A 16,458-nucleotide genomic window follows, 5' to 3' on the forward strand; every position below is an offset into this window, starting at 1 on the left:
TAAACAACATAGACCCTGATCTGACAGTGCACTGTGTTATGGCAGATCAGGGTCCTTGTTGTTTGCAGTTGGACATAATTTTTAAGTGAGTACACATGATACATAAACTTTTCATGTGGAGATTTTTATATTTGTGTGTCTAGTTGCCTCTATATACCAAAATATTTACAATATTCCCTATATTTCCTGTTTTTTAAAAATGCCCCTACATTTCTGTATTTTTGCATATCCCTCTATATTGTCATCTTTGCTAACCAAGTTTCCAATATTTTAACCTATCTACACCTTCTTGGATTAATCCAATATTTCAGTGCTTTGTGTCTGTGAATTCATTGGATGCATTGGCAGGCCACTACATCCAATCAAAATCAAGTTGTTTAAATTTGAACTCTGTTCCTCCATGATTGAGACAAGAGGAGCACACAACTGGAACAGACACATAAATGATTTTCCACTGCTGGTTTATGTTTGCACAAAAATATCTTTTCCTTCAAATACATCTGTAATTGCTTCTTTCTGGTATGTGTACAGACTTTTGATGTTAAACTTCCAAAGTTTCCTTTTGAATCAATTTTCTCTCATTTTTGTCTGTTGTGCAATGCATCGCTGTTACATGCTATTGGTTAGTTGGCATTACATGCTAAGGGAGGCAGCTTGTGGAATTCAATAGATGTTACTAGTGCAAGGTACTGAAATATATTCATCCACCAAGGTGTAGATAGTTTAACATAGAATCTTAGCTAGTGAAAATACAATATCTTTGGCAAGACGTTTTCTAAATTCTATATCACTGTAATCAAAGAACTGTAACTGCTGGTAGTTCTTAACTATCCTTTCAGATATTGATTGTATCCTACAGAAGAGAAAGCTCAGATCATCATTTGAAAAGTATTTAGACATCTGTATGACTGTGCTGCATACTAGAAATCACTCCATGCACTTCATGATGGACTTCATCTTTACTTATTGGTAAGTTTACCAAGTCTGGTTCATTTACACTTTAAATGTTTGTAAAACTTTAAATGTGTGTAAAAATGATTCAATCCCAGTGAAGACTGAGGGAGTTAGTGTGCATGCTTCTTTCTACATCTAGTGAAAGAGTTCCAGACAATAATTTTTAGTAGTGAAAAAAGAAAAGCAGTTTTGTTACTTGCCCTACTTGATTGGTTTGACTCTAGTCCATGAAAAATTGAGATTCCATAATGGGTAAAGTGAACTTTACTTGTGATGTCTGACTAAAATTAGGCTCTAGCTCTGGGTATATTTTATTTAATGACTTGTGAACATTCATTAGACATGACAAGTGAAAGTTGTGAATGGAGAACTTCCCTTCACTACTGTCTTGTCTGGAGCACAATCTGAAGTCCATTAAGTAGATGTAACAAGATAACTGGGTTGGATTTTGGATTTACAGCAGAACACTTTTGATAGTGATACAAATACATTGTTTACTAATGAACGACTGGAATGAGCAATTAATAATGATTAATATGTGCATGTATATGATCCAAATATTGGATCAATTAACATAAAACACACGGACTTAGTAATGAAAAAATAAAAATAAATGATCTTACACAGTACAAGGACAAGGAGTCAATGATTCACAATGATTTCACAATGGAAAGATTGATTTGTTTAACTCAAATAGTAGAAGAAATGTATTTTACTCGTATAGTAAAATGTATTCTCTAAAATAGTGAAATTATGTAAACAAAAGGGACAGATATACATATTATCTTTACAGTCCCAAAAACACACTAGGTTTTACAAACCCTGAAAATTAGCCCATGGTTAAAAGATTACATGTATGGAGTTATGCACTCCATCACCAGCACACTCGGCTACCAGTCACAGTTTTCAATCAAACTGTCAGTATTCCAGGTTGGTCAATCAAGCAATCAATCAATCAAGCCGACCGATCTCGGTTAGCAACACCCGATCACTACTTGACCAGCAACACCATTTATTTAGCTCTACGACTGCTATGGTTCAGCTTCACAGCTGGCACCATGTTGACTCTGATGACTCCAATAACTCGGATCACTCCAGTCACTTGGGTCAGCTGAAAATAATCTAACACTGTGTACTATGCATGACACGGGAATATATGATAAAATGTGATGATGTTATATATGATATGTTATACAGATTACATTATCGGCACATTTACAATACAACAAACAGGTTCAGAAGTAAACCTAACTGTGCCTGACAAGAATCCTACGGTACTAAACATTTCTTAAAAATGCAGCTTAATATTGCTAATATAAATCCCTTGCTAAGTCACAAACAAGAATAGAAAATATGTTTGCATTATACTATGTAAACTGAAGCTACATAGCAAACATACAAAAATAAATGTGATTGTACAATAGTTATAACTTATACACGAGAAATTAATATTTCACATACCTCTACAGCTGAAGATGTGCAAGTCCTTAAAGTAGATCCCTCACTGACAAGACATTCCATAATATGAAGATTTAGTTTTATGGTGAGGCATTTATACACAAAGTCATCATACATTGTCTGTGCGCTGGAAGCATTTGGTTTTTCCCATTGAAGCACTTTGCACATGTGGCATTGGATGAACCAAACTCACTATTTTAAAATATTATACAATATACATGTATCGTTGTACACAAAAAACAAAAGCCAAGTACGTGTATTTAATAAATAAAAGGATTTATACAATTCTGTGACAGTAGAGTCATGACATGTTATTAATTTCTATGGGTTCAATCTGAAGTCCATTGAATAGAGTCAAAGCATGTTATTAGCTTGTCTGGAGTTCAGTCTGAAGTCCATTAAGTAGAGTCATGCATTGTTAATAGCTTTTTTTGAACTCTAAAGAAGTGCATGTCATAAATGCATGTTACATTATGAAGAGATCATCTTACCAAAAGGTCACACAACCTGAGAAGACAAATGGATGGAAATGAATGATGCTAAAAGATTTCAAGCTGGCCCATGGTATAAAATGATTCTAAAGAAACATGGATGTATTTACTACATATTGTTACGGGCAATTTTTTATAGATAACTATAAAATCATTGAAATCAAGTAAAACCTTAATACATAGATATTGCTAAAACAAGGTTATGTACATAGATATTGCTAAAACAAAGTTATGTACTTCAAAATCGGGTCGGAGGACCTTTTTTTTTTGCTTCATATCAATAAAATTGTAAACAGGAAGAGAAAGAAAGGGAGAAAATCTCAGAAAGTATTTACAGGGTTCCCAGGCTCTGGGAAATTTGGAAAATGTCTGCAGAAAGAATGGATTCATTCCTAACCAAGAAAAACCATTTAACTTTGAAAACATTAATCAGACTTGGGAGAAAACCAGGAATTTTCAGCTACCATGTAGTGACAGAAAAAATGGAATCATAATTGAAATGATTAGGACTTAGATTCATTGAGTTCCTGCTGGAATTTTGTAAGGTTGACTCAGTTTAGATACATTGCTGCATGGATCATTTTTATGCTTGCCAATTTTATTTGTGTAATCCCGGCTGTACATGTTCTGAAGTTTCCTAGGAAACCTTGGACAAATTTTCCTAGGAAAAACCTTGGAGTATTGGTTGTTGACTTTCTGAGGTAATAGTCCAGGGATGAAATTTTTTATACCAGTGTCCAGGGTTTTTATTCTCAATCTCCAAGGTTGACCTCAGACTTTCAAGGTTTTTTGTAGCCAATACTCTGAGGTTTACTAGGAATCCTTGGACATGTCCATGGTTTGCAAGCATTCTGAGAATTCCTCAGACATATCATCCAAGGATTCTTTGGATATATTGTCCATAAATTCCTAGGACATATTGTCCAAGGATTCCTCTAACATCTCCCTGACATAAAACTTCAGACAAAGAATTGAAGCAAATATTACAGAATATGAGAATACATTTTATTTATAATTTGTTCAACACGTAAAAATATAATTTTAAAATGATCCAAATATCAAGAATGCCCATAAGGTTCCTTTAGTGCCTAATTGTCCATTTAATTTTGTAACTCCATCCATTTATATCCTGATTTCTTGATGGTTTTAGCACTTAGCACTTCATTAATTTTCTTGTTTATCATCACCTCTTTGATACTCTGCTGTTTCTTTTGGATCAGGTCCTGCAAGAAAAGATATTGGTTGAAAATATAGAATGTGATGAATTAATAAAACAAATAGTATACATACAACATAACTGTTATTGGCGCCTTAAATTTATAAATCATGTATGGAATCCTTTAGTTCTGAAAACAAGGTATTAACCCTTAAAAAGCTATATTTCTACAATGGACTGTGCTTTGAATTTGGGACCATCATTCTAAATTGTTGATAACAAGTACTGTCAAGATTATATTCTGTTCCTGGCTCAATGGTTTACGAGTTCAAACTAATGTATTGAATCAATAAAATTATAAATTACCCTTTTAAAGATATTAAAATTATTAAGAATTGCTATCTTATTTTATTTCATTTGTACTGTAATCAACCCATAAAGATATGACACAATGCTTGTTGCTTATAAAGTTTTTAGAAAGTTTAAAATTGCTTCATCTTTATCTTACCTTGGACTTATCGTCTTATTCTCATTTGGTGTTGCCATCTTGGTGGTCTATTGTGTTACCATTGTCATAGGTGTTTTTGGTGGTTTTGGTGATTGTGAATTTGCATCTTTACTTGTTTCAACCCTAAATTAAAAAAGCAAACTTTTCAAATAATATGCGATACATTCTATGTCACTTACAAGTGATGGGAATTGATTACTTGGGAAGTAATACATATCCCATATTTATTGCTGAAAAGAAATGTTAGGCATGTTGGTCTATAAAAATAAAAATCAAAATCATTTTAATAATGTAACCTGACATTCTTTATAAAGTTAAGAGATCACTGATGCTTGCATTTTTGCAAATTTGTATGTAGAGGGTAAAATAGAGCTTGAGATCGGTATCATGGACACCATATTTCCTTTCCAATTAGACAAACAAAAGAAAGCCAATTTAATATCATCAACATATGCATGAGAATTAATCATTTTAATATGGTACACAAATTTACACCCGAAATGAAGAGCATATACTATCAGAATTTGCAAGGTCTATAAAGTCGTTTAACAGTGACCATCATGTGATGTCACAAATCACTACCTCATATCTAAGAGTAGAATGCAGCAGCAATTTTGGACAAAAACGTAATAATATGGCAGGCCAGTACAATTTTTTAAATTACAAAATACTGTATTTAAAGAAATATTTTTCAAATTTAATGTAATATAACTAAAAAGAAATGAACTTAACCCCAATCCTTCCAAAAACTCCTTCTGTAATCCCAAAACATGGCAACCTTGCCACTGACTTTGTAATCTTTGATTGCCTTTCTTGGCTGAACAGTATTAAGGAGGCTAAAAAGGATTATCATATAAATAATGCAAACAAGTTCATGGCAGTTGGTGAATCCACTCCTTTATAATGCAAGTTTTCTTTCAATGGACCACTTTTGAATTTATTTTTATGGCATGTACAGAATTGATTGATGAATCGGCAGGTGTGATTGGATAATTCCATGCACTGCAACCAACGGAAGAAGGCAAAATTAATATTTCCTTAAACTTTCCACAACTTCTCAATATATTTTTTATTTTAAAAGCAGTAAGTAGATAAGCACCTGCTATGAGTATTACATGGGGTCCTTGAATTATCTCAAATTTTTTTATAAGATAAAATGATCTCCCTGATTCCAATCAGGTGATCAGATTAGTCAAGTGGACTGGTTACTCTTTAGTCCACTCCTTATCAGTTATCTTTGTTATCCAGAAGATGAGATCATTCTATCAGCATACAGTGAGAACACATTGTCTGTTAATGTGCAGTGCCCCAATTAAGCAGTGTGTCTGTTTATTTCATTCAATTAAAACAGTTTAATACCCAGCTTTTTCTTTCAGTATGCATACTGTGTATGCAGGTATTTTTCTTTTACTCTAAAAATTGACCTCTCTATGCATGTTTGTGTAAATGAGCAGCCAATTTAAATATCCTGTCTAATATTATTGCCTGGTGTCACTTACACGATTGATTGAAAAATAGAATTATTAAGCACATTTTTGAGATGTAAACAAGTATGATACACCAGTCTAACTACTATTTTCACAACCAACATGGTGCTTGCTTGTTCTTTTCTTGCATAAAATCAAGCATTCCGATATTTGATGCCAATGATCTGAGGAATAGGAGGGAGAAAACCTACAATACCTGAAAGTCTATCGAAAATTCAACAATTCTTCACTATTTCCAGCCAAATGACAGTCTGTCATCAATATCGAGAACTATATTCATAATTGATACATTTGTTGAATCAGACTCTATTCAGTCATCCAAATAACATGATGGAAATAAGGTTTTGTAACAAATATGATTTGTGGTGATGATCATTACCATGGAAGTAATTGTTGTTTTAATTTAACTGATTATCATTTAAAATTGAAAATACCCAGAAAGTTTAGTAGTAATCTAATTTCACTGAGATTTTACTTTATGAGTGAAATATACAGTTGCCCCAAATGTTATCTGGGGCACTGAAATTTCAATAAATATTAGAGAAAAATAAAGCCTTTCTTCCTCATTACCCCTTTTGATACATAAAGATGACCAACACAATGAGTCTTTGCTTTATTATTTGGTAGTTTGCGCTGTAAATGCTGTGTTAAGCCTTATCACCAAGAGTATCCTTTTCCAACCGCACTGGCGATTGTGGAAAATTTTGCTATCAGACCATGCATAAATTTATCAACTGTTCAAGTAATGGGACATAAACAGATCTTACAAAAACTAATTGTCCTCTTGTCCTAACCATGTACAATTTGGTTGTGCCAAGGAATACTTTACCACTTCCTTGTCCTAACTATGTAAAATTTGTTTGTGCCAAGGAACACTTTACCACTTCCTTGTCCTAACCATGTAAAATTTGGTTGTGCCAAGGAACACTTTTACCACTTCCTTGTCCTAACCATGTAAAATTTGGTTGTGCCAAGGAACACTACCATGTTACTTGTCCTAACCATGTAAAATTTGGTTGTGCCAAAGAACACTTTACCACTTCTTTGTTATAACCATATAAAATTTGGTTGTGCCAAGGAACACTTTACCACTTCCTTGTCACTGGGCTAAGTAGATACAGAACATCTGTGCATATTCTACCCTGGACAATGATGCTCAACATTACTTAACATCCAGCATTTATTAATATTTATTTTTGCCTATTTTGCTTACGTGTCAGTACAGAACATGTTGCAGAGGAAATTGAATTGGCATTTCACAGAGACACCCAACACAAACCTGATATTACAATGGGTTAAAAAAAATCAGTCCATCTTTTAACACAAAGGTATATAATTTTTGAGGGCTTGTGACATTTTCAAACAACTCTTCTCTAAATAAACTTTCTTCATACCAACAGTTGCAGTGATGCAGAGTAAAGTTAGCACTTATATTCTGTAAATTAAAATGAGTTACATACAAATTTATTTGAATTTCAGTTAATTGTACTGTAGTAACATAATTCTCTTGATAAACTGTGTTGAGTGCATAGTCTCACATCTAATTCAGTTAGTTATAGTAACATGATCCTAGTGATACATCCTGTGTTCAGTGCATAGTCTCATGTCTAATTCAGTTAGTTATAGTAACATGACCCTAGTGATACATCCTGTGTTGAGTGCAAAGTCTCATGTCTAATTCAATTAGTTATAGTAACATGATTCTAGTGATACATCCTGTGTTGAGTGCATAGTCTCATGTCTAATTCAGATGATATAGGTGAGTCTCAAAATGGAAATAGCTTTTGATTTTAAAAATGCACATTTCCTGCCAAAATGTTTTATTAATTCATTCACTAATGGTCATAAAGTGTATCTTGGAAAAATGTTGATTTCATCCAGGTACATGTACCAACATGGAAAAGACCAGGAAAATTTTGTTTCAAAAGTGTGAGAACCCTGTATTGTGTTAGTTCTATCACCATCACTGTTTGATCAGGTCACAAAAGCAGAGCTTATGGTTGCAGTGAGTGAACTTTCCTTTAGGCCCTGTGATGGGCTAGGCAATCTATTTTGCAGCCTGTTCAAATGTCCCATTGCAAAAGACTATGGGTTAGGAAGATCATAAGGCTGTTGTAGAACATCAGGTGGAATTGTACCTTTTGTCCTTGAACAGTGTGATGTGCATGATTGATGGTAACTTGGGTTATCTTTTGTCCTTGAACAGTTTGAGGTGCATGATTGGTGGTAACTTGGGTTATCTTTTGTCCTTGAACAGTTTGAGGTGCATGATTGGTGGTAACTTGGGTTATCGTTTGTCCTTGAACAGTTTGAGGTGTGTGATTGGTGGTAACTTGGGTTATCTTTTGTCCTTGAACAGTTTGAGGTGCATGATTGGTGGTAACTTGGGTTATCATTTGTCCTTGAACAGTGTGAGGTGTGTGATTGGTGGTAACTTGGGTTATCTTTTGTCCTTGAACAGTTTGAGGTGCATGATTGGTGGTAACTTGGGTTATCTTTTGTCCTTGAACAGTGTGAGGTGCATGATTGGTGGTAACTTGGGTTATCGTTTGTCCTTGAATAGTGCGAGGTGCATGATTGTTGGTAACTTGGGTTACCTTTTGTTTCAGTATAGTGTGAGGTGGGGTTTGGTGGTAACTTGGGTTATGTATTAATATATGTTGAAACTGCTCAGCATTTTTAAAAAAAAGGATGTCCTTATTTTCTACTAATAAAGTCACATTTTTAAAGGTTTTTGATCTTGGATATGTCAGAGCAGAAATGGTAGAGATAGCGTTATGCAACTGAGGGGAAAACAGTTGCTATCAGATTGACTCCTCTATCAATTATTTTTAAAAGCATATCACTAATATCTAATAGAAACAGACTTTGTGACAGTAATGACCTTGGCAAATGTACCCTAAGAACAACATGAAGAACATTATACCTAGCCTTTTCAGTAAATTTGTCAAAAAATGTAAGATTTGAATTTCATTTTATTCATTTAAAATGCTTAACTGAATATGTAATGCATGTCACTATGGATGTGTTTTAAAAATTATTTATTTTATCCTTTGATGCAAATGATATTATGCAGTGTCATTTAAATTATCTTGAATTATATTGTAACATTTTATGACGATATTAACAAAGTATATTAAAATTTTCAGGTACATGGTGTGATTACTCGTGCACAGTCTATACAGATGGCAGGTGGTGATCATTCTTCTGTAAGGGTTTAAAATAAGTATGGGTTTGTAGGACAGCCTGATTGAGGTAAGGATTTATAACTTGCTTCTTAGAAACTGACGTTTTCCTGCAAATCTTGGCTTGAATTTCCCCTATATGACCTTATAATTGGGTGCTTTTTCTATATTCAACCATATATTTTGTCCATAAAGCAGTAGACACTGCTTTAGATTTTGTTTGTCCACCACCTTTTTCCTGCACCTGTAAAAGTGATTCATGGTGGCTCATTGATAAGCATGCCAGACTTGCAAGCCAAAGATTACAGATTTGAACCTTGCCCAGATCAGGTCAGGCTGGGTACTGTGTTGTTTTTTTCAAAATTCATTCCCTGATCACCCAGGTTGGGTACTGTGTTGTTTCTCTTTATATTCTTTCCCTAATCACCCAGGTTGGGTACTGTTTTTTTTTTTCCTTTTAAATTCATTCCCTGATCACATTAACATTAGGAAGATAAGCTACCCCTAAAATCTATCAATTCCTGAAAAACAGCGTTTTCTTAGCTTTAGAGTATATAGACAAAGGGAAGAAACTCCTACCCATTACCTCCCCTCCACCACTGCTAGGTGGCACTAGTTTAAGTTTCTTCTGGGGGACAAATTATATCATTCTACAGTGGAACCCCGCTATAACGCGCCCCGCCATAACGCGAATTCGGATATAACGCGGTCGTAGCATGGCTCCCGAAATTTCGTATATTCATTCACACATGGAAAAAAAAAATTTGGAGAAAAGTAAAAAAAACAAAACAAGAAATTAACTTCATTTTGGGCATGAGATTAGTTGTGACTTTTAAAATAATATGATCGTGGCATGGTTCCTGAAATTTGAAATTCATTTACGTGTATTTTTATCGGACCGTGAAAATATTTGTTTAACGTACGAGAAATAGTGTGTAAAACGTTTATTATAATTTGGTGGAAGAATTCGCGTATGACTTTTAATAATAAACGATCGGAACTTAACAATTTATCCAGGTTCTTTAAGTGATTTTGGAGAAGTGATCGTGTATGAATTCTAAAATAATACGATATATATAACGTACGAGAAATAGTGTGTACAACGCTTGGCTTCTGAAATTTATCAATTTGAACAGGTTGTGGTGAAGCTCCGTATTCTACTCTAGAAGAGAAAACTGGTTTCATTAGGTTTTTGAATTGTTAAGCCGAAGTAAACATTATCGGAAGTGTTACTTATTACGGATCCACGAGTAAAGCCAGTAAATCGTCTTTGTGATTGTCTTCCATGAATTCTGTATACAGTCGTTGCTCAAACAATAGCCGACATGGGCTTCTTATTTAACTGCAATCACAGCCAAGCAGCAGACAAAGCTGTGGTTGATACAAGAGTCGCACAATTTAATAAACATCAAAGGACGAAAGCCGCCAACATGTATGCTGTGCTTGGCGGTGTGATCAAACAACAAACAGTTGAAAGTAAATAATATCCACTTTATTATCTGTAAATTAAAAGGCGAGGTACGTTTAGCAGAAGAAGCACTCAAAAAATACGAGCACAGTCATCATGATATCCTTAACTGGTATTCAGTAGATGACATCTGCCCTATATACGAACACATATCAGATGACGAAATTGTTACAAATGTCAGCAGGAAGAATGAAGCTGCACAATCAGAACCTGAAACCAGTGACGATAATGATAACGATGACGATGGCACCCCAACTCCCCCACCAAAAGTGTCTGAAGCAGTAGTACATTTAGAAGCAAGTTTAAGGTGGCTGGAAACACAAGATGTTGACAGCGTCAAAGTCCTTCAATTAAGAAACATTCTTGACTTTGCGTTATAGCGGGGTTCCAGTGTACTTAGCCACATCAAATGCTTCAAGACTGAGATGTTCAATTGACTGCAAAGGATTATATAATTAAAGTTTGCAGTGGTTTGTTGACTTTGTTTTTTGTGGGGTTTTAAAAAATCTTTATGGTTACAAGCAATTTATTGCTGTACTTTTGGATTGCAAGCACAGCCGAATTTAATATTTTGTGATATTACAGGTGTTGTTGAATTTTAATATTTCAGGTTCTTAATTTCTATTTTGTTTCTTCATCATTCCATCTATTGGGAAGCAATAATGACAGTTGCTGACAGAGATAAAAGGTCAGCAGAGATGACAAAATATAGTTGGTGTCAGCAAGGACGATTATCAGACTTGCCTTGCCTGCACAAAATGTACTTCTACAAGAACAGGTAACACTTACAAGCCGGGGTTGAGGGGATGTGGTCTTCCATCATCAGAGAGAATTAGAAGAGTGGAAGATAAAAGTGAAGCATGATATGATTTTTCAAGAATACAGCATATTGAGTATTCATCTAGAGAGCCTATTACCAACATCATGTAACACACACTGGTATTGTTACCAACATACTATAACACACTGGTACTGTTACCAACATCATATAACACACACTGGTACTGTTACCAACATCATATATAACACACACTGGTACTGTTAAACATCATAGAACTCACACTGGTACTGTTACCAATATCATATATAACACACACTGGTACTGCTACCAGCATCATATATATCATGCTGGTACTGTTACCAACAGCATATAACACATTGTTACTGTTACCAACATCATATAATACACAGTTACTGTTACCAACATCATATAATACACACTGTTACTGTTATCAATGTCATATAGCACACTGGTAATGCTACCAACATCATATGACACACTGTTACTGTCACAAACATCATATAACACTGATACTGTTACAAACATCATATAACACACACTGGTGCTGTTATCAACATCATTCCCAGCATCATATAACACACACTAGTAATGTTACCAACATCATATAACAAACAATGGTACTATTACCAATATCATGCAGCACACACTGGTACTGGTACAAATGTCAAATAACACACTGGTACAGTTACCAACATCATATAATACAGAGTGATACTGTTACCAACATCATAAAACAAACTGGTGCTGTTACCAACATCATATAGTACACACTGGTACTGTTACCAATGTCATATAACACACTGGTACAGTTACCAACATCATATAACACACAATGATACTGTTGCCAACATCATATAACACACCCTGGTGCTGTTACCAACATCATATAATACACACTGGTACTGTTACCAGTGTCATATAACACACACTGGTACTGTTATCAACATTATAAAACACTGACTGGTACTGTTACCAGCATCATATAATACACACTGGTACTGTTACCAACATCATAAAACACTGATTGGTACTGTTACCAGCATCATATAACACATTGGTACTGTTAAAATCATTGAACAGCACACACTGGTACTGGTACCAATGTATGAAAGAACTTGGGTACAGTTGCCAACATCATATAACACACAATGATACTTTTACCAACATATTACACAGTCTGGTGCTGTTACCAACATCATATAATACACACTGGTACTGATACCGATGTCATATAACACACACTGGTACTGTTATCAAGATCATAAAACACTGACTGGTACTTTTACCAACATCATATAATACACACTGCTAATGTTGCCAATGTCATATAATACACACTGGTACTGTTACCAACATCATTAAACACTGACTGGTACTGGTACCAATATCAATCAACACTGACGGGTAGTCTTACCAATATCATATAACACACTGGTACTGTTACCAGTGTAATATAACACACACTGGTACTGTTACCAGCATCATAAAACACTGACTGGTACTGTTACCAACATCATATAATACACACTGGTACTGTTACCAATGTCATATAAGACACACTGGTACAGTTACCAACATCATATAAAACTGATTGGTAATGTTATCAGCATCATATAACACACACTGGTACTGTTACCAGCATCATAAAACACTGACTGGTACTGTTTCCATCATCATATAATACACACTGGTACTGTTACCAATGTCATATAATACACACTAGTACTGTTAACAACATCATACAACACTGACTAGTACTGTTACCAACATCATATAACACTGACAGTACTACACATACATGGACATGGACAGCATTGATATTTTGAGTGTTTATAAGAACATCATGACAGAAGACACTGAACCAGCTGTTTTATTTGAGACATTGAAACTGGTACAAAATGTGGCGGTGATGTCATTGGTGCTCAGTATGGCATTTTTGGCAATTTAACACCACATTGAAAAGCAGATAACAAATATGTGTCAGAGTCAGCAATATGACATCTTTGGCACTTTGACACCGCATTGAAAAGAAGGAAACACGTATGTGTCAGAGTCAACAGTCCATATAGCCAATATGATCACATCACCACTCCATGGCAAATGTCCAAATGACTTGGTTGGATCTTGATTTGATGACACATTTCTGTATTTGTTGTCTCTTACGTTGCATCACTCCTTCACTTTGCTGTCTGTCATTGCCCTTTGGCTCACTGCTGTTGTTTTGGGGTCAAACTCTAAACACTAAGTAGTCCTTCATTCGTCAATCTTTCAGTATCATTTGCATTCACAGACTATACCCACCTTTGTCTCCTGTCTGAGACCCAAATGCTTGAGCCATGGATGCTCTGGCAGACAGTTAGCCATGGATGTAATATGGGCCTACACCTAACCTCCATGAGTCATTCAGATAATCAGAAACCAGAATTGCAAAGTTGTTCTTGTAGCCCCACTCAGCTTAAATGAGTTATGAGTGACCAAACTGTTTGAAATAGATGATCCAAGGTAGATTTCATCAAAATTCACTCCAAACAAACAGCTCCTGCTTGTTTCATCCCTGCCTGGAATGGCTTCCTCATCATGTATGGCTCTTGTCAGGAAATCTTGTATGTGAACAAATTCTAGCCCTAAGTCAAAGAGAGAATTTCATGAGCAGGAAGGCCCTCCATTTTTAAATCCAGTGAAGGGAAGATGCAGCTATTCAGGGACTAGTGCAAAGATAATAACAACATCTGCCTGAATGACTCTATGTCTCAGGTGGCTGACTTTTTCTCTTGTCTTTTGAAGAGAAAAGGTTAGCTCCAGTTACTGTCAGGGACGTTGCTCCATGATTTGTGCAACACACAGCCATCATGGTAGAGTAAATGTATGTCACAGTATGAGTCTGTCAGACATTGGCCTACCTTTACCATAATTGGCTTAAATCACTCATGCCATTTCCAAATTTGAATATTGCATGGAATTTGACTTGGCTTAACTCGGAGACATTCAACCTTTATCCAAAACCTCTTTGAAGTTGTAAGATATGTTTTCTGATACGGTAAGTGATTTGCATTTCCTTTCAGTGGAAGAAACTATTTCCAGTTCAGATTGAATGGTTCCATCATGTTAATGACAAAATCAGATTTCATAGCTAAGAATCAGTTACCATTAGCAGGCAATCAAAATAATCCCAGATGTATGACATTGAGATAGGCTGCTAAGCAAGACCTGGTCCAGGATGTCAAGATTTATTGGAAAACATGGAGAAGAGCCATATTTCCTGAAAACATCATTTTTGTGCCTTTTAAGACAGGAAAATAGGAAATAACCAGTCAAGTCCTGTCCTTGTGGCTGAAGTGGTTAACATGCTTGGCATAATTTGAATTATCTCCTCATGAGATTAGAACGATCTCAGTGAGTAAACCACAGGCTTGCATGCACGGTCAACCTTCTTAAGCTTTGATCTTCAAGATCTATTATCACTGAGACTTGAATGAGTCTGGTGGATCCAGTGACTGCAGCTCAGATGGCCACCAGTCCCTTCTGAGGCCATTACAACCTCCTTCCTTATACAACCTCCTTTTCATAGTGCTTTCACTGGCTTCACCCATTGTTCTCTGGTCAGTAAGGCAAAGTCATCCTTTACTCTTTTCTGATTATTGTGGGCATTGTTCACTTGACCTTCAATTAAAAATGAATCAAAGGGAGCTGACTCTTCTTGGATGTGTATACACTTGATGGGGACATTATTTATAACAGTTACATATTTAGGACCTTACTTTTAATTAGCACAATATAGCCATTATTGTGCTTATGTACTCATTATATTGAGCTTTAACCTTTTGTTAGCGTATAAAGTCAGTATTGGGTTGAATATGTGAATTTGGATACTGTCATTATGGCTAAAAATCTAGACTTCATTCAATGTACAGTATACCATCTAGCCTATTATCCTTTGTGGTAAAATTAATTTTTGTCATTTTTCTCAATTTTGTTGTAGGTATGGCCAAATGGTAAGGTGGCGTTTCCTGACTTTTTCCATCCTGATGCACCAGGGTACTGGTCTCAGCTTATTGTTGACCACCATAAAATTATTGAATTTGATGGACTTTGGATTGTAAGTAAACTTTTCCTTCCAGTCTGAATATAAATCAGTACAGTATAACAAATACATTTATTTTGTAATATTCACAAGCATTTGAATGAAAAGCTAAGGCAGATAAGAAATACAGAACAATCACTTATGAAGATGAGATAATTTTGTGTCACAAGATACAGTTGTTCACCAGGATGAAATGTAGGGCGGCAAGAAACATTAATATAAATAGATTCTTTTGGCATCATGATTACAATATATTTCAGAATTTTCTTTTTCATTCAAGTTGAAAATTTACAATTACTTTATGAAAAGATTACTGGAGCCATATCTAAATACAACATTTCAACATTCAGTGGGGATTATGAAGCATGCAACCTGGTCTAGATCTTACAGTGGACTCTCTTATACTGACCTAATGTCTAGATCTTACCATGGACTCTCTTATACTGACCTAAGGTCTAGATCTTACAATGGACTCTCTTATACTGACCTAAGGTCTAGATCTTACAGTGGACTCTCTTATACTGACCTAAGGTCTAGATCTTACAGTGGACTGTCTTATACTGACCTAAGGTCTAGATCTTACAATGAACTCTCTTATACTGACCTAAGGTCTAGATCTTACAATGGACTCTCTTATACTGACCTAAGGCCTTGATCTTACAATGGACTCTCTTATACTGACCTAAGGTCTAGAGTTTCTCAGATTTTTCTATCCTCCCTATAACTCTTCCTGACAATGACATATTACATTCTCTTATTGAGATCAGAAGGTCATTAAGCTTGCTTCTTAGGGCTATACAATATCATTCCGTAAAGAACACGCACCAGCCAGCCTCGGTCCTTATCAGATCATTTCTCCTTTTATGTG

At 35.2% G+C, this 16,458-nt stretch overlaps 1 protein-coding gene across 1 annotated transcript in view; it reads left to right on the forward strand.

Moving 5' to 3' along the window:
* The window catches only part of LOC149806565 (maltase-glucoamylase-like), a 301,187-nt gene that overhangs the window by 238,542 nt on the left and 46,187 nt on the right, over positions 1–16,458 (forward strand). Inside the window, exon 54 of the mRNA XM_089954697.1 lies at positions 15,489–15,605. Coding sequence (XP_089810823.1) covers positions 15,489–15,605 — 117 coding nt within the window. The remainder of the gene's footprint in view (positions 1–15,488; positions 15,606–16,458) is intronic.

The sequence above is a fragment of the Sinohyriopsis cumingii genome, chromosome 1, assembly GCF_028554795.1.
Source record: "Sinohyriopsis cumingii isolate HCF-2022 chromosome 1, ASM2855479v2, whole genome shotgun sequence".
Lineage (NCBI taxonomy): Eukaryota > Metazoa > Mollusca > Bivalvia > Unionida > Unionidae > Sinohyriopsis > Sinohyriopsis cumingii.